Here is a 23,729-nt window from a genome sequence, read left to right on the forward strand (position 1 = left end):
ATTGTAGCAGGAAATCACGCACACTTGTTGTGGTGCAGGGATAATGAAACATAAATGAATGTCAGCAGACTGTACAATGAGGGCATGGCTCCCCTGAATATACCATACATGGAAACTTTGAAGAAAAAAACTCCCATAAAAAAACAACTTATGAAGTACTAAATAATTTGCAGGGGTGAGAGTCATTACTAACGAAAAAGTCTGAAACTAGGGTACAAATTCAAAGGTATGTTGAAATGATGACATTTCTACCTTTTGGTAACCCCTGGGGTTATAGATTCCACGGAGCTTTTGGAAACAGTATCCAAAGAACTTGAGAAGTATACCAGGATTTCTTTATTTCCTGGAAACAAATATTGTCTGATTTTCTTCACCAGGCCGACATAAAAAGTCTGAATTCAGCCAAAAGTCTGAACAATCTCATCCCTGATTATGGCAACTAACTTGGTAAATTTTAAATAAATTGGGTTTCAATAGAGATAAATTGACTAGAGGGGGGGGGGGGGACTTGTACCCTAATGACCGTTGTTTCTACTTTATTTTTAATTTTTTTCTATAACTTACATATGTATTTATTTGTTTATTTATTGGGGAATGGAAACCCATTTAAGTCTGCTAAGCAAGACTTGTTTACGCTTTAAGAAAACTGGGTCAATGGCAAAATTTCACAGCTGTTTATAAGCAGACAATATGAACATTTTACTGCTAAGCAAAAATAACCAGGACCAGTTGCAAATAAAGGTACAATATGACAAAGGCCAAGTTTCACAAAGCTTTTAAGCAGGAAGTTCTGCTAAGCAAGTTTCTTTGCTAAGCAGAAGAGAGGAACTAGTTGCACCAATGTAAACTTAATGGAGTTTTGGCTAGTTCAAGTTTCTGTTGAGCAAGATTTTTCTGTGCTTAACAAGTTTATATAGACGATGTGACCTGTGACTGTGCCACTAGAGCCTGGACAGGCACGATTTGTACACAGCCTAATGGAAGAAAACATGCGATCTTATAGTTTATGGAGATTGTTCTGTCTGATTCTTATCAACTTTTGATATGATGAAAGGGGGCACATCTAAAATCTTGTCAATCTTTTACTTTCCTAATACTGGTATTTATGTGCAAACTATGACACAAAATGTCAATTTTTCCATATGACCAGTGCAGTATCTAGCCTGCCAGAATACCCAAAGAATGTACAAGGTCACACTAATTGTTAACAAAGTTCACATGGTCTTTATGAAATTAGGCCCTGGTATTTTCCGCTATAGCGGCTCTATGAGGTTCATAGAGCTGCTTAGCACACAGGTGTGCTAAGCAATCTTGCTTACGAAAACATGTTACCATCCATTACTTGTAACTGGTCACCTTTTATTTTCACTGGGCAAATCAATTTGCAAAGCAAGCTTAATGAAATCGAACCAGAGATGAAAGTACTTTCTGGCTCCAACTCCACGGGGAGTCAAAAAGTTTGTTATTTTACCCCAGGCTGATTGATTTGGCGTTACGTAATGAGACAATTAATAAAAGTGTACGCGTCAAACGAAATCCCACAGGATTACCAGCAAGCAGGATTGCCATTGACATTATGCTCTCTGGGGTACATCTAGATGAACATGGCCACTTGGAGAAATAGATTAATTTTAGCAACAATTTCCCTGAAAGGATACGTCTATGGAAGACTACACATCCATTCCCATTCTCCAACCTGTCAAAATTAAATGGGCATCAACACATCATGTAGTCATGTCTGAGAAATTAAACTATTTCTAGTAACACTTTTAGGTGCAACCATGCAGAAAAAACAAAAATCTCTTTCGGAGAAATAGATTAATTTAGCAACAATTTCCCTGAAAGGATACGTCTATGGAAGACTACACATCCATTCCCATTCTCCAACCTGTCAAAATTAAATGGGCATCAACACATCATGTAGTCATGTCTGAGAAATTAAACTATTTCTAGTAACACTTTTAGGTGCAACCATGCAGAAAAAACAAAAATCTCTTTCGGAGAAATAGATTAATTTTAGCAACAATTTCCCTGAAAGGATACGTCTATGGAAGACTACACATCCATTCCCATTCTCCAACCTGTCAAAATTAAATGGGCATCAACACATCATGTAGTCATGTCTGAGAAATTAAACTATTTCTAGTAACACTTTTAGGTGCAACCATGCAGAAAAAACAAAAATCTCTTTCGGATTGAGTGGACGCCTTGAGAGGTGTTGGGCCGTTCTGAAAAATGTTTTGAACAATTTGCTTGACTCGTTCTTGTGAGGATGCTGGATTGGCTGCTCAGTCATGCTTGGGATTAAGCACTGTTGAATGAATCCAAGTTTACACTGGGAGGAACTGAGTTATGCTTGACCGGTGAAGCGTGTAGTTTTGTCTACTGATGCATTCACATTGCGAGACAACCAGAGTAATGCGAGTGAAAAACACTAGCTCTTCTCAGAGGCAACATTCAACATAAGCATACAAACTCATTTGGTAACGAGCAATTGAGAGCTGTTGACAGTTTAAAACATTGTGAGAAACGGCTCCCTCCGAAATAACTTAGTTTTTTGAGAAAGAGGTAATTTCTCACTCAATATTTGAATCTGAGAAAGACTTCAGGCCTAAAGCATTTCTTAGGCGAATGAAAGCACACAAATTTGTATAACAAGGTTTTTTTTTCTTTCATTATTTTCTTCAAACTTTGATGACTGATCGAGCCCAAATGGTCACAGATAGGTTATTTTATGCACACCAAGTGAGATAATGGTCTTTGACAATTACCAAACGTATCCAGTGCCTTTATTATTTACCAGCCAAACACCCAGTGTTGACTGGTTACCTCTTAAATATGGATCAGCAATTAAATTGCCAAAAACGCAATTTCCTTTCCGGACAATTTATTTTTCCCTGAGCCAGTTGGTTCAATCCCAGAGAGACAAAAACCACTGAATAAAACATCCAAAATGTCTGATTTTAAATTCAGTGTCTTCTCTCGTTTATTCATTAACCCAGTTAGACAGACAAAAAATGGAATATATGTTTGCGTAATTAAACTAAATTAATTGGATCTCGTGTTTAAAACACAGATATATTTGACCAAGAAGCAGGAGTGAATTTTGGCTGAGAGTTTCTGCGTGTTCAGTTGAACTGCAGTGACAAGGCTGTTCCGTAGAGTTATATATAAGAACTAGAGGGCGCACCGGTGATGCCTCTTGCACAAACGCGACGGGACCGCAAGGAGACACGCCCACGCCATTCTGTAAACGCGGTGAATATGAAACACACAATGAAGTTTATGTTTATTGACGCTACGCGATGCTGTTTTGTCAACTTACAAAATGGCCGCATAAACACACGCTGTGCGATGCCTGTTTTGTCAACTTACAAAATGGCCGCCTGCGCGCATGCCGGGTCGCGTATATAGGCCAGTGCAGCCTCTAGTTCTTATATATAACTCTATGGGCTGTTCTGACTAAAACATTAACCGACTTGTTGGCTCGGTTAGGCTTGGTTTCAAGATGGCAGACTTTAAAAACTATTGGAAAATGTCAATGGACAGTGACATTGCCCACCAATAAGGTGCATGCAAGATTATTCTGATGATCACGTCAGGTGAATTGGGTCAATACAGTTATATACAGTTATTTCTGTTTTCTTTTCCTTTCTCCCCGGGGTACTCTCTGAAAGAATGAGTCGGAATGTTTTGAGTTCTGCAATGTTTTTCTGCTTCAGGTTTGTGTAAAGCTCCCGATACCTTTGTGTAAAGTAAGAGCACTGTATAAATGCTTTCATTATTGTTACTAGACTATTCAGGATTTTGTTATTCAATTACTCGATTAATCATGCCACCATGACTACTACAAAAATAGTTGCGACTACCTGTTTGAGATTCAAATGTGTCGCTCATGACTATTCACGTCAAAATAATTCACTTACGAAACACAATCATACATCAGTGACACAATCCTTTCAGCATGAATTTTACTATTGCGCCCGTGGCAAACATTAAACTGCACTGCATCTTGGAAATAAGAAATTAGTCGAGTAGTAAATTTCACTAGTCGCCCAGGTCTATTTGGAAGGTCTTACTTTTTTCTTTTAAAGATTTCTCTGGAGAAGACTTTGACAAGAAAGAACTTTGTCGCTCCTCAGCGCACCTCTGCATCAATAAGGCTTGGGGCGACGCAAACACCCTTGCCTTCTACCTTGAAGGGTCCTCCCTTATAGCATGCCACCTTGCTGGCGTTGGTCCGTAGATGTGGCTTAATCTGCTCAAATATCTTCTTCTTGGGATTCATCTGGGGCGGAAAGGCACCCACTGAAAGAAATTTACGTTAACATTGTTTAGTCAGTGAACAAAGTTCTATTTACATGAGATACTGATTGTATTGTTAATAACCTAAAGTGTTTACTTCGCTCAATGTTTGCAGTTGTATGCATAGGCGTGAGACCCGGTCAAAGTAAAGGTCATGTCCGGATATGAAATTTTCAAATGCAGTATGTTAAAGGCAGTGGACACTATTGGTAATTACTCAAAATAATTATTAGCATAAAACCTTTCTTGGTGACGAGTAGTAATGGGGAGAGGTTGACGGTATAAAACATTGTGGGAAACGGCTCCCTCTGAAGTGCCATAGTTTTCGAGAAAGAAGTAATTTTCCACGAATTTGATTTCGAGACCTCAAGTTTAGAACTTGAGGTCTCAAAATCAACCATCTAAACGCACACAACTTCTTGTGACAAGGGTGTTTTTTTCTTTCATCATTATCTCACAAGTTCGATGACCGATTGAGCTCAAATTTTCACAGGTTTGTTATTTTATGCATATGTTGAGATACACAAACTGTGAAGACTAGTCTTTGACAATTACCAATAGTGTCCACTGTCTTAAAACACAGTATCCTTATTTCTAAAAACAAAACTAAATGTTCTGTTTCAGGTTATTTCTGTTGACATTTTTACTGCCAAAATTTGGTATTATATTATAAACGCATTTGAATTTTGTGATGATTATGTTAAGGAGAATGGGCGAGAAAGTGTAGATTCGTGAATAGAATGTACGAGCTGAAGGCGAGTACAATGAATTGGGTTTCTCAATAGTAACAACACCAGTGTGTTTATCTAATTGCATACATGTGTACGTTAACAAAAGACGGTTAGTCACATTTTATAATTATTTTACAAAATATAGAGGCATTATATAGTGCTTGCAACTCAGTTTGCTTAGCTAACAATAAATTGTGTTACTAAAGTGACACAGTTACCAAAGACTTCTCTTGAAATACTATTCTATGAAATGCTTCGTAAGATTCGTAAAAATAATTTCAACAATACAGTGGCATCACAGAAACAGTTTAAAGCCATTGGACACTTTCGGTACAGAAAAAAAATCATTAAAAAAATCACAGATTTACAAATAACTTACAGGGTTTACAGAAGGTAAATGTAAAGGTGAAAGACTTCTCTTGAAATACTATTCTATGAAATGCTTTACTTTTTGAAAAAACATTAAAACAATTATCAATTCTCGATATCGAGAATTGCAAATTTATTTTAAACACATGTCATGACACGGCGAAACGTACGGAAACAAGGGTAGGTTTTCCCGTTATTTTCTCCCGACTCCGAAATTTAGAACAAATGATTACTATTGCTTTTCAAAGACCAACTCGACCGATCCAAGGCAACGTGTTCCTTTAACCCAGTACATGCACAAAATCTACACCGATCTAATATCTCCATTGGCAGCAATCAGGCATCATCAGTGATTTCCCTATGCCATCTTAGGGGACGCCCCAGTGTTGGTTTTTCACCACCTCCTAATACCACTTGACCAGCGTTAACTGGATCTGTAATCCCCGTAAGGACGGCCTATGAGTGCCTTACTTGACAAGATTGCCATGAAAAGGAAAAGTGTTGGGGGGGGGGAGGGGGGATTTATATCAGTGCCACTTGAGCCATTTGTTGGGGTCGTTTGTCGGGAACTCTGATTGCACTTGAAAACACCTGTTGACTCTTCAGAGACATTGCGCTCCTGTATTATTTTAGCCCTACACCAAAGAGCACTCCTGGTTTCAAAGGGCACTGGACACGACGTTTGGTTCTGATCAAAATAATTGTTAGCATAAAAACTTAATTGGTAATGAGCAATGAAGAGCTGTTGATTGTATAAAACATTGTGAAAAACGGCTCCCTCTGAAGTAACATAGTTTTGAGAAAGGGGGTAATTTCTTATTTCGAAACGCAGAGACCAAAACCGGCTCTTTTCAGAGCCAACACTCCCCAAACAAGAGATTTTACACATGGTTGTACTCCGCAAGTCTACTATTCATATAGTTACTCCTATTCTCCACACCATGCAAAGCTTAAAATTGAACAATCTAAAAAGAAATGATTCTATGATTTAGCGTGTAAATGCCAAGTCGCCTAAAATAAGGACTACTACACTGTCAAACACGTATTGACTACCACAATATGGTGCAACCGACATTATTGTGACGATGACATTAAGGCCGGTTTATAGTCGGTCGTGCGATGGTCGCGCGCAGAAAAAAATCTTGCGCGCAATCCTAAGATTGAGGCCTAAAAACCGTGTCTTTTTATGATCGCGCGTCTAGATTTCCGACGCCCGACCATCGCGCGACCGACTATAACTCGGCCTTAAGGTGAATTGGGTAATATGGGGGCAACAGTGAAAAAGGTGGTTCAGCTTTCTTATGCCTGGTAGTGATACAGTACACATTATAAGCAAAAAAATTACGGTTTATGAAAAAGACTGATCATAGCACTGCCATCCACCAAGAAAAGAAAAAAACAATTTAGCAGCGATTTCAAGTTTGCATGGGTCTATCTAAGTAAAGTACGAAAACATTAAATTAAAAGAAAGTATAGTATATTTTCAAAAATAATACCAAAAAAAAGTCTTCTTTTTGTTTGCGATTTTTTCTCCTCAAACTAAACAAAAAAGTGCATCAAATTCTTCTCCTAATAAGCTTGAGGTTTTCCTGAAATTAGCTAGGATTCATAGAAACATGTAGTCAAAGTATTTTTTCTAGGATAATATAAGCATTTCCTTTACTGTCATAGGGTTAAAAAGTACAAGGTAATTATGCCTTTTTTCTCATATGATGGTTGAGGCATTTCCCTAACTACATGTATCTTAGGAATACAAAAATACATGGAACTGTGTTTTTCCTCATAGGGTGGTTGAGGCATTTCCTTAACTATCCTAGGAATAAAAAAATAACTGTAACTGTGTTTTCCTCCTAGGATGGTCGAGGCATTTCCTTAACCATCCTGGGAATGAAAAAAACATATTTACTGTTTTTTTCTAAGATGGTTGAGGCATTTCCTCAATCATCCTACAAATGAAAATGACATAGTAACTGTGTTTTTCCTCATAAGATGGTTGAGGCATAGGACAGTCGAGGCCTTCTTTCCCTCAGGAGAAAGTCTTAAAGACGATCAGAGCATACTGATCATAGTGCCGAGTTGAACCACCCCAAATCATTTTGAGATTATCATTACATAAACCTTACTATATTCATGGAGGTCTCGTATTTCCACCATGCAAAGTTTCAAATTCTACTAACTAAGTATGTGCCTTTTTAAAATTGCCAATTTGAGATAAACCATGTATGTTAAAAAGACTAACAAAATTTAACAAAGGAATTGAAACAAAATCTTAGTTTTGTATGATGTTAGCTTACGTTCATATCCCTCGCAGCTGACTCGATCTCCCGGCTCCACACCCTTGGGAGGTATCAATAGCTCCACCTTATCGGGCGTGGCAGCACACATGACCATTGCCTGGCTGAGAACGCCCCTCATCTTAGCTGGTTTTAGATTACAGCATAGGATCACCATACGATTCTCCATCTGAAGACAAGAATAGAAATACAGGAAACCAAAGTTGGACATGAGTACACAAACAGCAGTTTGAAAGGCACTGAACCCCTTTGGCACTTACTGATGATTTTAAAGTAAATTCTAAAAATTTCCCCCCCCCCAAAAAAGAAGTTTTTAAAAACATTATTTTATGTCAATTTTATGTAAGCATTTGTCTTTTACAGGTTTTGGCGCTATAGGGGCCTATAAATATTTTTATTATTTTCTACTTTTATTATTATGAACAACAACATTGACGGAACTCATGATCACATTAAGATACCTAAATTACTTTAGAAACTCCAGTGTGTTATGCCTTACTGAAATATAATTGCACTAAACTTTAGGAACATGTTGCCTTGGATCGGTCGAGTTGGTCTTTGAAAAGCGTTCGAAACCGTTTGTTATAGAATGCATGATTAGAAAGATATTTTAAAAGTAGAATATAATGATACACACAAACATGCCTCGAAATTGCATGGTTTTCCTTTTACGTCATCGACTAACACGGTCGGCCATTCATGGGAGTCAAATTTTTGACTCCCGTAAATGGCCGACAGTGTTAGTTCGCGACGCAAAAGGAAAACCGTGCAACTTCGAGGCATACTTGTGTGGATTGTTATATTTTACTTTTAATACATCTTTCTGACCATATGCAATCCATAACCAAACGGTTTGATACGCTCTTTTGAGACCCACTCGACCGATCAAAGGCAACATGTTCCTTTAAGGCATAACAGTCAGTACTGAAACATGATTGCACTAAAATGAACTTGCCCGACAGGAATGAATTTGTTGGCATTTTTCTCAGGTTGTGGTTCTTCCCGCTTAATCTAAAAAGTGAAAGCACTTCCCTTAATAGGAACTGTACCCCTGGGATGACCGAAGATGGGAATGAGGTTGTAGGGGAAGGGGTTGGAGTTGTAAAGCATTGATCAGATGTTTTATAAGTATGTGTGCCACGGTTCTCAGCGGTATAAGTTGATTATAAAAGCGAGGTCTCCAATTCCAATTGAATAGTTATCAGCCATTAATATGAATTTCAATTTGGCGTTTCCATCAAACTGATGTTCTGTTAAGCAAATGATGCATCAAGGCGGGAATTGATTCCTCAGCGACTGTGGAGACGCTTACAGTGCTTTCCACTCAACTAAAACTGGGTCATGCGTAATATACGTGATCAATTCAACATTTTTGTACATTTCCGAAGGTGGAGTGATCGACATAATTCCAGAAAACCTATGAATTAAAACCAAAGTGCAGATAGAAAAAATAGTTCTATGGTTTAAAGGCACTGGACACCTTCGGTATACATGTATCTAAACATACTGTGCATAAGTTAACAAATGTGTGAGAACAGCTCCCTCTAAAGTAAAATACATGAACTGGGTAGTTGTTGAGAAAGAGGTATTTCTCACCCAAAATATTAACAATTAAAAGACTTAAGGCCTGAAGCCTTTTATTAGGCATCTGAAAGCACACAAACTTGTGCAACCAGAATGTTTTTGTTCCTTCATTATTTTCTTGCAACTTTGATTTGAGTCCAAGTTTTCACAGGTTTGTTATTTTATGCATGTTGGGATACACCAAGTGAGAAAATTGGTCTTTGACAATTACCAAAGGATTCAGTGCCTTTAAGGGTCAGAGCAACATTCATTCAAATTGTAAAATTTGAATTGATGTGCTACATCCTAGTTTTAATAATAATAATGAACATCTATTATTTATAGCCTTTGGAATGCTGTTGTAGCCTGCTGAATCTCTCGATAATAACCATCCACTCTGTTTGATTTAAATTTCTCCTCCATATCGGAAGCAATATTATAATCTTGGAGATCAAAGCGGGGACAGAAAGACAAGCCCTTCTCACAAATGTATCTTAGAACTGGTGTCTTTTCATTCGACAATTGCCACTGGGTTTTCCATTACGGAAAGTGCACACGATAGTTATGATAACAAATCTGCGGGGAAAACAAACAAATGTTGCTGGTGTACATGCACTAGCATAATACTAAATAGAATCTATTTCCCCAAAGTATTGCACATCCCAAATGCATTAACAAAGTATTGGTAGTTATGAAAAATCTACAATTACCAACATTACATGTATAACCCTAGCTATTTTTAACCCTACTGTCCATCAGGGTTTGCCCTAAATTTTTGTTGGTGACTAGCCAGCCGTATTTTTTTCACACTACCGTATTCCCCAGTGTTTCCTCACAGGGAATAACGTTTGGCCTTTTCACACTAAGATCGCTTTCGCCCCTATCTGCCCCGGCAAATGGGCACATACCATGGGAATCATAGTCACCCCTGATCAGGTATCCCATCAAATAGGGATACAGTGTAAAAGTATGCAAGGGTTATATGGGTTAATATGTTTTAAAGGCAGTGGCCACTACTGGTAATTACTCAAAATATTTATTAGCATAAAACCTTTCTTGGTGACGAGTAATGGGGAGAGGTTGATGGTATAAAACATAGTGAGAAACGGCTCCCTCTGAAGTGCTATAGTTTTTCGAGAAAGAAGCAATTTTCCACGAATTTGATTTCGAGACCTCAAGTTTAGAACTTGAGGTCTCAAAATCAACCATCTAAACGCACAGAACTTCGTGCAACAAGGGTGTTTTTTCTTTCATTATTATCTCGCAAGTTCGATGACCGATTGAGCTCAAATTTTCACAGGTTTGTTATTTTATGCATATTTTGAGATACACCAACTCTGAAGGCTAGTCTTTGACAATTACCAATAGTGTCCACTGGCTTTAATTACAGTTTTCTGCCCGGTTTATATGATGTTTAGATGTCTAGTTGGTACTGTCTTAAGTCCTTGGTCTTTTTGTTGTCCCTTTCTGTTTGTCTTCTGTCGGTGGTTTTCTTGTATACTGCCCTTGAGGTGTTTTTAATTATGTTGGTTGCTTTTTCTGTGATTTATTGTATTTGTATGTCTTTGTTGCATTATGGAATAAATAAAATGAATAAAAAAAATTGAAAAAGTACGCCAGGGAACCATGGGGTGAGCCTGAACATCTGATGTCACACTTTGAGGGTCCTAAATAATGCCAGAGACTGGCCTACAGCCTGTGTGTACATGCACCTTTGACCTACATTCCTTTCACATGGAGATTCGCAGTCAAATTCTATGGCGGATGTGATAGGAGTGTACTATTTGGGCATTTATGGAAAGCTCATGTCATTGCACGTTTAGCCAATGATATCATTGTATCCAATGGAATCATTAGACCTGAATGGCAGGTACCTGTCTTAAGCCCAGTCTACCATGGGGTTAAAAAAGTTCAGGGGTCTCTCTTCCGTGGTCTTTAGGGCCTCATTCTAAAGAAAAGAGTATGTGATTTGAGAATACAATCTAGCAAAAACTGATGGATTTGGGCAAATTTTTTTTTTTTTTAAATGTTTGTAAAGTTTACCTTTTTAAGAGCTTCACAAGAAAATTCACCTAGCTAAAAAATTATCGACCATTAAAAATGATTGATTTTGTACACAGCAATTAACAACAGTACGCGAGTCACAATACAATATCTCTGAAGAACACCAATTGCATGACTTGCAGTTGCAGGTAAATACAATAAAAAATTGTGCAAACTGAATAAAAAGACTCCCACCTCCTTCAAAAAAGACTATGACCTCTGTTGCCCCTGGTCGTTGGTCAAAAATTACACATAGACTTTAAATATAAATTAATCAAGTCTTATGAATTATTGCTGCCCTTCAGTCTTAGGAAATATTGCTGCCCTCCAGTCTTAGGAAATATTGCTGCCCTCAAGTCCAAGGAATTATTGCTGCCCTTATTAAGTCTTAGAGTTATTGCTGCCCTCAAGTCTTAGGATTTATTGCTGCCATGAAGTCTTAAGAATATGAAATATGCAGCCAATCAAACCAGGAACCCCTTCCTTATACAACAAGTTATTTTACGTAGGCTCTGAAACTTTGCATGGTGGAAATACGATATGGAAAGGTTTGCGGTAACACCATGTAATGACTATCTGTAAATGAGTTGGGGTGGTTCTGAAAAGAACCGCTGGTTTAAACTCGACGTTTTGATCAGTATGCTATTAAAGTCATCTTGAGAAAGTTATTTTACATTGCATTACACAACACACAGGACCTTCAGCTTTATGCCCCACCCAAAGAACGCAGCAATCATGATTAAATGTCTCGCTTAATTTAAAGACACTGGACACTGTGGCAATTGGTAATTGTCATAGACCAGTCTTCTCCTTTGGTGTATCTCAAAATATGCACAAAATAACAAACCTGTGAAAATATTAGCTCAATAGGCATTGAAGTTGCGTTAAAATAATGAAAGAAAAAATACCCTTGTCACACGAAGTTGTGTGCTTTCAGATGCTTGATTTCGAAACCTCATATTCTAAATCTGAGGTCTCAAAGTCAATTACGTCGAAAAAAAAAAATTCTCGAAAACTACATCAATTCAGAGGGAGCAGTTTCTCACTATGTTTTATACTATCAACCTCTCCCTATTACTCGTTGCCAAGTAAGTTTTCATGCCAACAACTATTTTGAGTAATTACCAACAGTGTCCACTGCCTTTAAGGACAGAAGTGTTAAGAAATGTCACACAATAAAAAGTAATAAGCCAAAGGGAAAACTGATCAGGGCCAAATTTCATAGAGCTGCTTTAGCTGACTTTATTGTCCAAATATTTTTTGCTTAGCAAAAATGAAGCAGGATACCAATCAGAAATTGTACACATGAAATGTAATGTTACTGTGGGTGGTAACCTTATCCTGGTAAGCATAATTTTGCTGTGCTTAGCTGCATGTTATGCTTAAGCAGCCCAGTGAAATTTGGCTCAGGTAAGTTTTAGTTAATTTCTAACCGAAACTGACTTACCTCTTCGATCTTGACATGATTAACCAATCCTGAGACGACGGTCCTCGGAGAGCCCTCGCCCAGTTCAATCTGCTCGATGTAAAGCGTGTCCGCATCGGGGTGTCTCTTCACCTCCAGTATACGACCAATCCGGAGATCCACCGCGGTGATATCAGGCTCGGCTACCGGTGCACCCGGGGGACCAGCGCCCTCTTTCTTCTCTATTGAAACAAGTGAACGACATGTTAGAGAAGATGGACAGTTTGAATCCTATTTTTAGCAGCCGGTATCGCAATAGATGGTAACTTGCACGGGGGATAATGAATGATCATTTTTGGTATTACCCGTATACACCGATGTGTGTTAGCACTGTATATTCAGTACTTTGCCGGGCTCTCACAATGTTTTAAACTATCAACAGCTCTCAATTGCTCATTACCAAGTAAGTTTTTATGCTTACAATTATTTTGAGTAATTACCAATAGTGTCCAGCGCCTTTAATTTAAAGCAGGTTATTCACTACAGGTTGCTGGAAGGCCTGAACCAACTCGGTGGTAAAATGAGACTATATTGCCTTCTACAAATTTGTGGAAAATTACCCCTTTCTCAAAAACTGTACTACTTCAGAGGGAGCCGTTTCTCCACATTACTAAGTAAGTTTTTATACGTACAGTTATTTTGAGTGATTACTAATAGTGTCCAGTGTCTTTAATTTAAGATTGGAATGCTTGACCTTGTAATATAAACTGAATTGGGACTATAAGGAATGGTTCTGCCTCCAAATTGCCATCCTGATAACAAAATTGCTTAGCAAATTCATCATGTAACGACCAAGCAAGGAAACAGTCTCACACAATATAAATTACATGGCAACTCAACTAGTAGCCTGTAATTACTACAACAATTGAGAGCAATTTTCATAAATGCTCCACTAGAAACTACTGAAGTTTTCCTTTAATTGGGGGACATTTTGTCTCATCTTTTTAAGAACGAGGTTCACGGCCAGCAGGAATGTTCCGCACACATTCAGATAGCACCCCAGTATCTATTGAAATATTTGTCCTAGCGTGCAGCTGTTGAATAAGACACCGGCCAAAGGCCTCGATAGAGTACACGAGCTCATCAGTCCGTAACTCAAATCCATCAACCAGGTGTTTCTTTACCTTTTTTCTCCGCTTTGGCCTGTTTCTTTTTGGCCTGCTTCGGCTTAGACTGATCATCATCCATCGTCTGACCTTTGACACTGGCTGCGATCTCTTGTTTTGGAATGTTGTTGCATGACACGTTGGTGGCCGGGCTGGGACTTGCGTTTGGCAAAGGAATTTGAAGAACTGTAAAGAAATCAAACAAATAGATTCACTGTCAAAAAAACATCTTGATTTGAAGGTAGAGATTGATCAACCAGAATTCTGTTGCACGGTGCACTGGCCGGGTTGGTACTAGAGTTTGGCAAAGAATTCCGAAAAACTGTAGACAAACCAAACAAATAGATTCCCAGTCAAATACATGCCCGGATGTACACTAAGGTCACAGAGGCAATGGCCTCCATTGCCCTTGGTCTTGGCCTTGGTGTCCCTTCAAAAGATTCCCATTGACTTTAAGATTTTCCACTGGAAGTGCCCTTTGTAAAATGAAAATGGCCTTGCCCTTTGTTGACCCTGGTCTTTAGCCTTGGTGCGATTCAAAAGATTCCCTTTGAATTTAAGTATTTCCAATGGATGTGCCCTTTGCAAAACAAAAATAGCCTTGCCCTTTGTTGCCCCTGGTCTTAGCCTTGGTGCGATTCAAAAGATTCCCTTTGAATTTAAGTATTTCCAATGGATGTGCCCTTTGCAAAACAAAAATAGCCTTGCCCTTTGTTGACCCTGGTCTTTAGCCTTGGTGCGATTCAAAAGATTCCCTTTGAATTTAAGTATTTCCAATGGATGTGCCCTTTGCAAAATAAAAATGGCCTTGCCCTTTGTTGCCCCTGGTCTTAGCATTGGTGCCCCTTAAAATATTCCCATTAACTTAATTATTTTCCAATGGAAGCCCCTTTGCAAAACGAAAATGGCCTTGCCCTTTCAAAGGTGAAATTCCAGGCCTGAAAATGAACATCTTGATTTGAAGGTAGAGATTGATCAATCAGCTTGGGAATTATGTAAAAGCAATGTACATGTTTTTTAATAAAGATGTCTTCTCCAAAACAAATTATAACAACAACTGTCGTCTTCTGTTGATGGCTAGAGAGCAAGCTGGTTGAAACGTTGAGAGACCAATTAAGAACTCACTCCACGGTAGTGAAGGTTATTGTTGTGACTGGTGCCCCGCTGATCGGCAAAGAAATTCATCAAGCGGTCTTTTCTGCAAAACGCTTTATGATATTGGGCCCTGGTTACAACCTGTATTCAAAACATTTGCTTTGAACAGATGAATCTTACTCAGCACAAGTTACCAGCCAAACTGCTGCTTAGTTTAAATTGTTGTGACTGGCGCCCCACTCAAATTTGCTAAGAAGGTTTTTTTTCTGCTTAGCAGCTTTAAAGGCAGTGGACACTATTGATAATTACTCAAAATTAGCATAAAACCTTAAAACTTGGTAACGAGTAATGGGAAGCCGTTGATAGTATAAAACATTGTGAGAAACGGCTCCCTCTGAAGCAATGTAGTTTTCGAGAAAGAAGTAATTTTCGAGACCTCAGAATTAGATTTTAAGCCTCGAAATCAAGCATCTGAATGAAAGCACACAACTTCGTGTGACAAGGGTGTTTTTTCTTTCATAGATATCTCGCAACTTCGACGACCAATTGAGCTAGAATTTTCACAGGTTTGCTATTTTATGCATTGTTGAGATACACCAAGTGAGAAGACTGGTCTTTGACAATTACCAATAGTGTCCAGTGTCTTTGAGAAATAGGGCCTGAATGCTCATCCATCACTTACTTCCATGACTGTTTTCCAGTGCAACCAGCTTGTTCAGGGCATTTTTAATGTCCGCCTGCAGTTTGGTATTTTCAGCTTGCAGGACGGTAGCGTCATTTCCACCACCAGCTGCAACAGATAGAAAAGAGAAAAGGAACATTACAATAAACACAAAGCCCATGGCCAGAGCAAAATCTCACAGCTTTATAATGGTGAGCAAACTTTTGCGTTTGCGGCTCTGAGCGGGTACACGCATGCTCAGTAATGCACGCATACATGTAGGCGAGAACTGTGAAAAAGGACCATCTAATAGTCTCCAATAGGAGACTTTCCAACGCTAGGTGGCAGTAAATTTCCATTGTTTACGTAGTTCTGAACATGCGCATAATTCTGAGAACAATGGACTTACCCGGTAAGTCTGCTGCCCTCTATCGTCCCAGAAAGTCTCCGATTGAAAGGTATTTATGGGACTCAAAGTCAACTCCTGAAGAACAAGTTTCTGGTTCTTAAAATGTTACACAGCAAGATATTGATTATTGAAATGAAAAACACAACACAGCCGGACTTGTCCTTTAACAAGATTACTGGCCCGATAGTAAAATCTCTGGCGTCGGGCCTGCACCCCGGTGTGAAAATTCAAGTTGTGGAAATACATGATATTGGAATATTTGTGAGGGCATACTTCATGCACATGTATGCTCTGCGCTAAATATGAACATTTCCAGGACTGACTGCTTCGTTTTTGAAAGGGCAAATTGGGCACCAAGGCATTTTCTCCTTGGTAAAGGGGCACCAAGGCAATGACCAGGGGGCATGGAGGCAATCGTCTTTGTGGCCTCTGTGAAGTATCAGGCCTGCACAATCGTTAACTGTTGAATGACGTGTTTTATAACACCCCTTACAAATATTGCCTTTTCATTGGTTTAGAGCGCGTCACATGATGTCTTAGCTTTACTAGAAACGGCGGCCGTGTGATAGTGCATCAGTTGCCGTGTGATAGTCCGACGACTATCACGCGGCGTGCAGTACCCAGTTCTCCAATCAGTTGTGCATCTGTGTATCTGAAACGCGCGTACGATCGTTATGTGTACGATGATGATAAATAGTCTGTTGGGGTGTTATTAAAACAAATATTGACTGCTTTTACTCGTGCTATGGTTAAAACTCTGACTCCCTCGGTGATCCCCAGACTGTTCCATTTTCCCTCTGCGCATGCTCCAGGGATCAACTTGGGGGTAGTAGTTTTAACCATAGCACTCGAAGCAGACAATATTTGTATATTAGCTGCCTAGACCAGCGCTAGCTAGACCAGCATGCACCACATTAATAGCCTCGAAGGCATGGACTGATTATTTGCGATTTGGTCTATGCATTCAGAGTTCTTGGAGCCTGGAGGCGTTTGATCTTTCATTGAACCATGTAAATTTCTAAAACATAGACGTGCACTAAAATGACTGGGTACTTTATACACATAAATCTGGAGGAGTTTTGGGAGGAAGGGGGAGGGAGCCAGAGGGGGAAATTAGGTGGAATTTGAAGCGATAATTGAGGAGTCAACACATCACAGTTGTGAGAGCTTTTTTTATTTTGTGGGTTAAAGGCACTGGACACTGTTGGTAATTACTCAAAATAAATGTTAGCATAAAAACCTACTTGGTAACAAGCAATTGGGAGCTGTTGACAGTATCACAAAATTGTGAGAGTCTGCTCCATCTGAAGTAACATGGTTTTTGAGAAGAGGTAATTTCTCTCACAATATTAAAAGACTTCAGACCTGAAGTCTTTTTTAGGCATTTAGGCATCCGAAAGCACACAAATTTGTGGAACAGGGGGGTTCTTCCATTATTAACTCGCAACATTGATGACCAATCGGTCAAATTTTCACAGATTTGTTATTTTGAGCATATGTTGGGATACACCAAGTGAGAATACTGGTCTTTGACAATTACCCAAGGCGTAAAGCTCACAAAACTCTTCCTAACTTAGGATTAATCTTAGGACTTATGACGAGTTAAGTTCTGTATCCTTAGACATTAGGACGTATTAAACCTATCCTAAGTTAGGATTAGTTACTCGTCCTTACTCGAGATAGTATTAATCCTAGTGTGAAATTCGGCTGCAGTGCCTTTAAATATAAACATGCTTTTAGGGTTGTGATCCGAACTTTCACTGAAACATGTCAATATTTCTAGGGCAGGGAAAAAGTGCAGGCTGACACATCTGCCGTGACTGGTTGGTTTTATATCTAATCATGAGGTTTTGGGCAAAAATCCACAGGGAAATCAGCTGGAATGTGAAACCCAAACCAGATGCAGTCACACGCAGGTGTAATTACCAAGGGGGGGTCTCTTTTGTCTCAAATCATATTCCATTAGACTACAGGGCTTTAATCAATTCAAAACAGTTCCTCCGTGGACGTTCTACCGTGATAAGAACAAAACAACTCTGTGAACATGGGACCAACTTAACGATGCTCAGAACACGCTGCAATGCAAGAGTGACACGCAACTCAAAATGCTCAACAATGGAAACCAACTGGAACTCGTTACAATGCACAGGTAGGCACTGAACAACATGATGATGTCACCATGACGATGTCACCATGATTACCACTCCACTGCAGTTCAGAAAATTATCATTTTACTTGTACTTGAAAGTCAAGCCTCTTATTACCACCGCCTCTCTACCATCGAATTGTCAACACATATTTTCTCATTTGTCATTTCCAAAAAATGCCTACTGGCCATTTTTAACTAGGCCACCATGTGCAACACCTGTAACAACCACCCGGAGTCACCTTCACTTTAATTGGCCACGCACTGCAGAGACCTGAGGTACAATTTTCTTGAGACCCAGATGGCCGATCGATCTCAAACTTCTACAGGTTTGTCAGTTTATGTAATATGGTGGATTACAAAAAGTTCTTACACTGCCAGCAACTGATTGTGTTTGCAAAACCAATTCTGTACTGTTCCTTTAAGTCAAGGCAGAAAGCAGGCTTCAACACTGTGCCCAAGTTGGTGAACAGTTTTTTTCCTGATTGAGAAATGTGCTACAGAGTATTTTTATTGGTAAAGCTCAGGAGGTTTTCGCAGTTCTCTCAGAAGATCAGTCATCTGATTATGCCACAGTTAAGAATGCCATTTTAAATGCATATGCTCTGGTGCCAGAAGCCTATCGGCAAAAATATATTTACACAGACACAGTTTACAAGCAACTGTACACACATAAAGTACCTTAAGCGGGGGAAGGTGGGTGGGAGGAATTTCCAACTGAGTCACGTAAGTCTCAGGCATGTAATTGTATTTCAAGACAGAGGACACTACTGGTAATTGTCAAAGACCAGTCTTCTCATTTGGTGTATCTTATCATATACATGTATGCATGAAATAACAAACCTATGAGAATTTCAGCTCAATCGGTCATCGAAGTTGCGAGATAATAATGAAAGAAGAAACACCCATGTCAAACGAAGTTGTGTGCTTTCAGATGCTTGATTTTGAGACCTCAAATTCTAAATCTGAGGTCTCGAAATCAAATTCGTGGAAAAATACTTTTTTTCACGAAAACTACGTTGCTTCAGAAGGAGCTGTTTCTCACAATGTTTTATACTGTCAACCTCTCCCCATTACTTGTTACCAAGTGAGGTGTTATGCTGATAATTATTTTGAGTAATTACCAATAGTGTCCACTGCCTTTAACCACAAACAAAATGATCAGTTTTAATAACAAGATCGCTGATTGTACCGCGAGTTGGAAAGATTCAGGTCTGAAATTACATGCAAGCCACTGTCTTGGCCTTGGTGCCCCTTCAAAAGTTACCCATTGGCGTTAAGATTTTCCAATGGAATTGTCCTTTTCAAAACGAAAATGGACTAGCCCTTTAAAAGATGAAGAAAGTCCAGGCCTAAAATAGTGCACCAATCCCCTAGAGAAATATCCCTCTGTTAAAAATATGCTGTTTTAGATAGTCAAACAAATAACATTCATAAATTTGATAACATATCTGAGACAGTTCATCAATTCTTAAATGTGCAATCTAAACACAGTGGGGAGTGTTTAGCGTGAAGTTCATCAATTCTTAAACGTGCAATCTAAACACAGTGGGGAGTGTTTAGCGTGAAGTGCGCACATGTCTTGGCACAATTTAAGTTGGTAGGTTGCATACGGCTGCCGAAAAATTTAAACTTGTGTGTGATATTTAAAACCTAAGCATAAAGTTCTAAACTTGGGAAACATGGATAGACGCTGTGTTGAGACGAGCTCAGGCTAAAATGTTTAGATTTGTTCTCAACTTTTTAAAGCTTTTGGATGTTTCTAACTGAATGATATTTATGAATGAGTCACGAGTCAAGGTGATTGCTCCTTAATCACACGACTCAGACCCTGCTACTCCTTATTTCATTATTCAAAGTCCTTCCAAATCACTTTCGCATAAAAATTAATCACTTAAAGTCATCTGGAAGTGGTATTTTGTCAAAACAAAGCTTTTGTCACTAAAATATGTGTTTTGATGAGTGGAATATGAATAAACGGTTAACTAAGGTTCTAAAAAATTAGTTTCCATTTTATTTACAAATTTAAAAGTAGGCCCGACCCGAGAGAGCGCTGTTCGTGACGTCAACCGAGGGGAGATATTTGAAGAGAAAATTAGTAGTCTGGCCCCGTACATTACGTTTTGGATACCTGATCGGTATGATGCCTATGTACGGAACTACAGTCACGGAGCAGACTGCACGCACTGTATGGCTGCTGTGCGGACGGTCCACTCGGATTACCCAGCACGGTTAATCGCATGCAGTGCCAACACAGGATAGTGACGCTTGGCGCAAGCTTAAAACATGCCCTCAAAATTGAAACAATACCAGATTTTTTTCACGTTAGGTTTGTCACTTCTTTCAGGTACCTTCTTCGACTTCCCACTAGCTGGAAAAACTGTTGAGATGGCGTCATGTTTTAGAAAAGAACTTGTCTCTTCATGTAAAAATGTGTGATGTATTCCGGATTCTCGAAGCACGACGGCTCAAAGTGTTTGCTGCACAGCGCTGGAAAATGCAGTGGACCGGACCACTTTGCAAACTGACCCCATCTTTAGTTATTTTGCTGCTTTCAGCAGCAATACACCTGGTCGACATTGCCGGAAAAATGCAATCAAAAACCTTTTTTCGGAACATACAAACTCACGACTAGGACTTTTATGTACTTGCACGTAGGTGTGTTCGATGTTTCGATCTTCGATCGAGGATTGACGTCGTAAGCCCAGCCAGAATTCGGCGGTAAGCAGAGCCATGAAATTGGGCCCAGGTGTCACGACAGTTGCTAGAAACATCTAGTTTTTTTAAAAAACAAATCTGAGTAACCTTACCAGCTGTTTTCTTCAGGTCTGCAAGTTGAAGTTTCAATCTAGCGATGATGTCATCGGCTTGTTGAGCTCGCTGCTGTAGGCGATTGACTATGGTTGAATTTGCAGACATGGTTAGACGAGTGCACTGGAAGCCACGAACCAAAAACCTGTTACAAAAGAAAGAAAAAAACATCAAAATTAAGGTTCAATTTTACTTTACCACTTTATGTCTGCTGCTGCTGCACATAGATTTGTTTTTTTTAACCCAAACCAAATAGTGTTATAGTTACATTGTACATTGAGCTACCATCTCAAAATGGCTGATAGTGGTTAAAATGCAGGGCAGTTCCCTCGCGTAGTAGAATATAAAGCAAGATAAGTTCTCAAAAGAATTTAGGCCGAGTAAAAAAAAACATGTTTCACGTCCGGGTTTTTCAAAAAAAGGAGGAAGAGGGGCTTTTTATTTTTTATTTCAAGATGGCCGCCATTCTGTTAAAATGTCAAATATCCATTGTTTTTTCTACTGCTGAAATACACAAAACATAAATGAAACAATTAAGTCGAGGCATTCAGACAAGACATTCAGATTGTTTTTGCTGAGATCATTTAAAATACCCAAAAAAGAAAAAAAAAGAAAATGTGCATCAACAAATTAAAATAAAAAATAAAATAAAAAAGGAAGCGGCCTGTAAAAAGGAAGCGGGCGGGGACGCTAAACATGTTTCTTTTTTTACTTGGCCTTAATATACCTTGGCAAGTAGATACACACATGGTGTTAATGCATTGTTACCTCACCATGCAATGTCTCAAAACCCATGATATTTTTAATATCTATATGCTTTTATTATTGCTTGACATTTATTGATTGTACTTTCGCCTACTATGCAATAGAGTAAAACAAAAACTGCTAGTGTTGCAAGAAATAAAAATAAATATTATTAAATGAAACATACAACAGTAAATTAATTTGGCCTTACCCAAAATAAAAACATGAACAATTCAATGCAAAAAAAAACCAACCACATTTTAGTCGCATAAGACACTGCTCTAGAATTGCACAGGTCGAAATTGCAAAGGTAGCGGGTTCAAATCCCACCCGAGTAATATGCATGTGATTGTTTTCACAGGTCTTGGAAAGTACTGAGTATACAGTGCTAACAAAACCAGTGTACATGGTAAATCCAAAATTAATATTCTTTACCCTAAAACTAATGCAAATTTTGAGTTTAGTTTGAAATAAAAAATATAAAATAAAAAAGTGAAAAAATATTTAAAATGAAATTACATAGCAATAAAAAAGGAAAAGGTTCCGTATGGCGCCACCACCTTTTCATTCGAAATAAAATAATATAGTATCTAATTTACCTGATTGTTATATCCCTTTTTGTAAAAATTAGTGAAAAAGTGGTGGCGCCATACGGAAAGTTATCCATAAAACATACATTACAATAACTTTTTAAGGTGCAGTTTTGCATGAAATGAAAAAATAATAATAAACGAACGCACGCCGTCTTAGTGTTAAAAAATAAATTAAACTGAACTGAAAACAATAAAAAATAACAATATATTGCAATACAATAAACAATAAAGTACAATGAATTAGGCCTACAGTTTAGAATAGAATTGCAAACGAAATATAAATTTAAACTACAACAATACAATACAATAATGGACATGATGGATTTGATATACACTAGATTGAAAAATGCATCATGATTATACAAATAAAAAAAGAGGAAAGTTTCAAGTTCTGCTTAAATTCTGTTATCTGTCTGTCAAACTTTTTTTTCTGGCCAGGTATTAGGTAAGGATATAAATTATAACTTGACCTAAATAAGGGGGATTAAGTGGGGTCAAAACAAAATTGGAGCCAACATTCCGAAATATTTTGGTGTAAAAAAAAGAAATTCTGTTAAAAAAAAATCATCCCACTTCCTAATGATTCTAACCCTCATTGAATAGATTTGTTTATTGGTTATTCCTTAAAAACTTTGTTTGTACTCTGTTTTCATGGAGTATGGAAATAAATATCAGTTTGAATTGAATGAATGAATGAATGATTAACTAAATAAATGTTGGCTACCTCTCTATTTTATTTTTGGGAAAATAAGAACCATCAATCATCAAAACAAAAGCAAATTGGAAAATCGAGAAGATAAACAGTTATAAAGTGGAGGTTAGACAATATTATTCCCTCTAAAACTGAAATACACAACTTACATATGCCTCAAAGTTCAGCTCAAATCATACAACAACTGCAGTGGGACATGTGTGTGTTGGCAACTTTCGTGTTCCATGGGTCCAGACTATTAATCATCACCATGTTATAACGTGTTTAGTATTTCTAGGTACCAGACATGTGATGATTTTCATCGCTTGGTGGCGCTGCAGCTTCCATGCCTCGCGCAATAATATTTTTTTAAATGGAATAATTACCGCACTGAGCGGGCAAGGCTGGGGCCGTTCCGAATGGGCGGTAAGCTACGACAACTGCTAAAAGTGTTGCAAAGAGCATCAAAGAGTGTCGGACTATACCATGCCCGAAACTAGGGTACCCCCCCCCCCGACAATACTGTAGGCCTACACTTTGGGTAATTACTCAAAATAGTTGTTAGCATAAAAACTTACTTGGTAAAACGAGCAATGGAGAGATGTTGGTGAGAAACACACTCCCTCTACTCTAAAGTAAAGAAGTAAATTCTCGCTAAAAGTTTTGAAGTGATTTCGAGACCTCAACTATAGGTCTCGAATTC

The 23,729-nt window shown here is 38.5% G+C and overlaps 1 protein-coding gene across 1 annotated transcript; it reads right to left on the reverse strand.

Moving 5' to 3' along the window:
• Window positions 1-3,381: 3,381 nt before the first annotated feature.
• On the reverse strand, window positions 3,382-23,271 carry LOC117293178 (aminoacyl tRNA synthase complex-interacting multifunctional protein 1-like). Its single transcript, XM_033775397.1, has 7 exons — window positions 23,197-23,271; window positions 20,998-21,143; window positions 15,654-15,761; window positions 13,895-14,062; window positions 12,753-12,952; window positions 7,700-7,868; window positions 3,382-4,308 (listed from the first exon to the last, which is right to left on the reverse strand). Coding segments are annotated over exons 1-7 (963 nt in total). The 5' UTR covers window positions 23,199-23,271; the 3' UTR covers window positions 3,382-4,138.
• Between the last annotated feature and the right edge of the window lie 458 nt (window positions 23,272-23,729).

This window comes from Asterias rubens, chromosome 8 (assembly GCF_902459465.1).
Source record: "Asterias rubens chromosome 8, eAstRub1.3, whole genome shotgun sequence".
NCBI lineage: Eukaryota > Metazoa > Echinodermata > Asteroidea > Forcipulatida > Asteriidae > Asterias > Asterias rubens.

Excerpts from the sequence above, each read along its gene's own strand:
- LOC117293178 (XM_033775397.1), bottom strand. Across the intron at positions 14,063-15,653 it reads ACTGGAAAACAGTCATGGAA|TTCTTCAAATTCCTTTGCCA; the intron begins GTAAGTGATGGA and ends ATTTCTTTACAG. Across the intron at positions 12,953-13,894 it reads GGCCAAAGCGGAGAAAAAAG|AGAAGAAAGAGGGCGCTGGT; the intron begins GTAAAGAAACAC and ends TTGTTTCAATAG.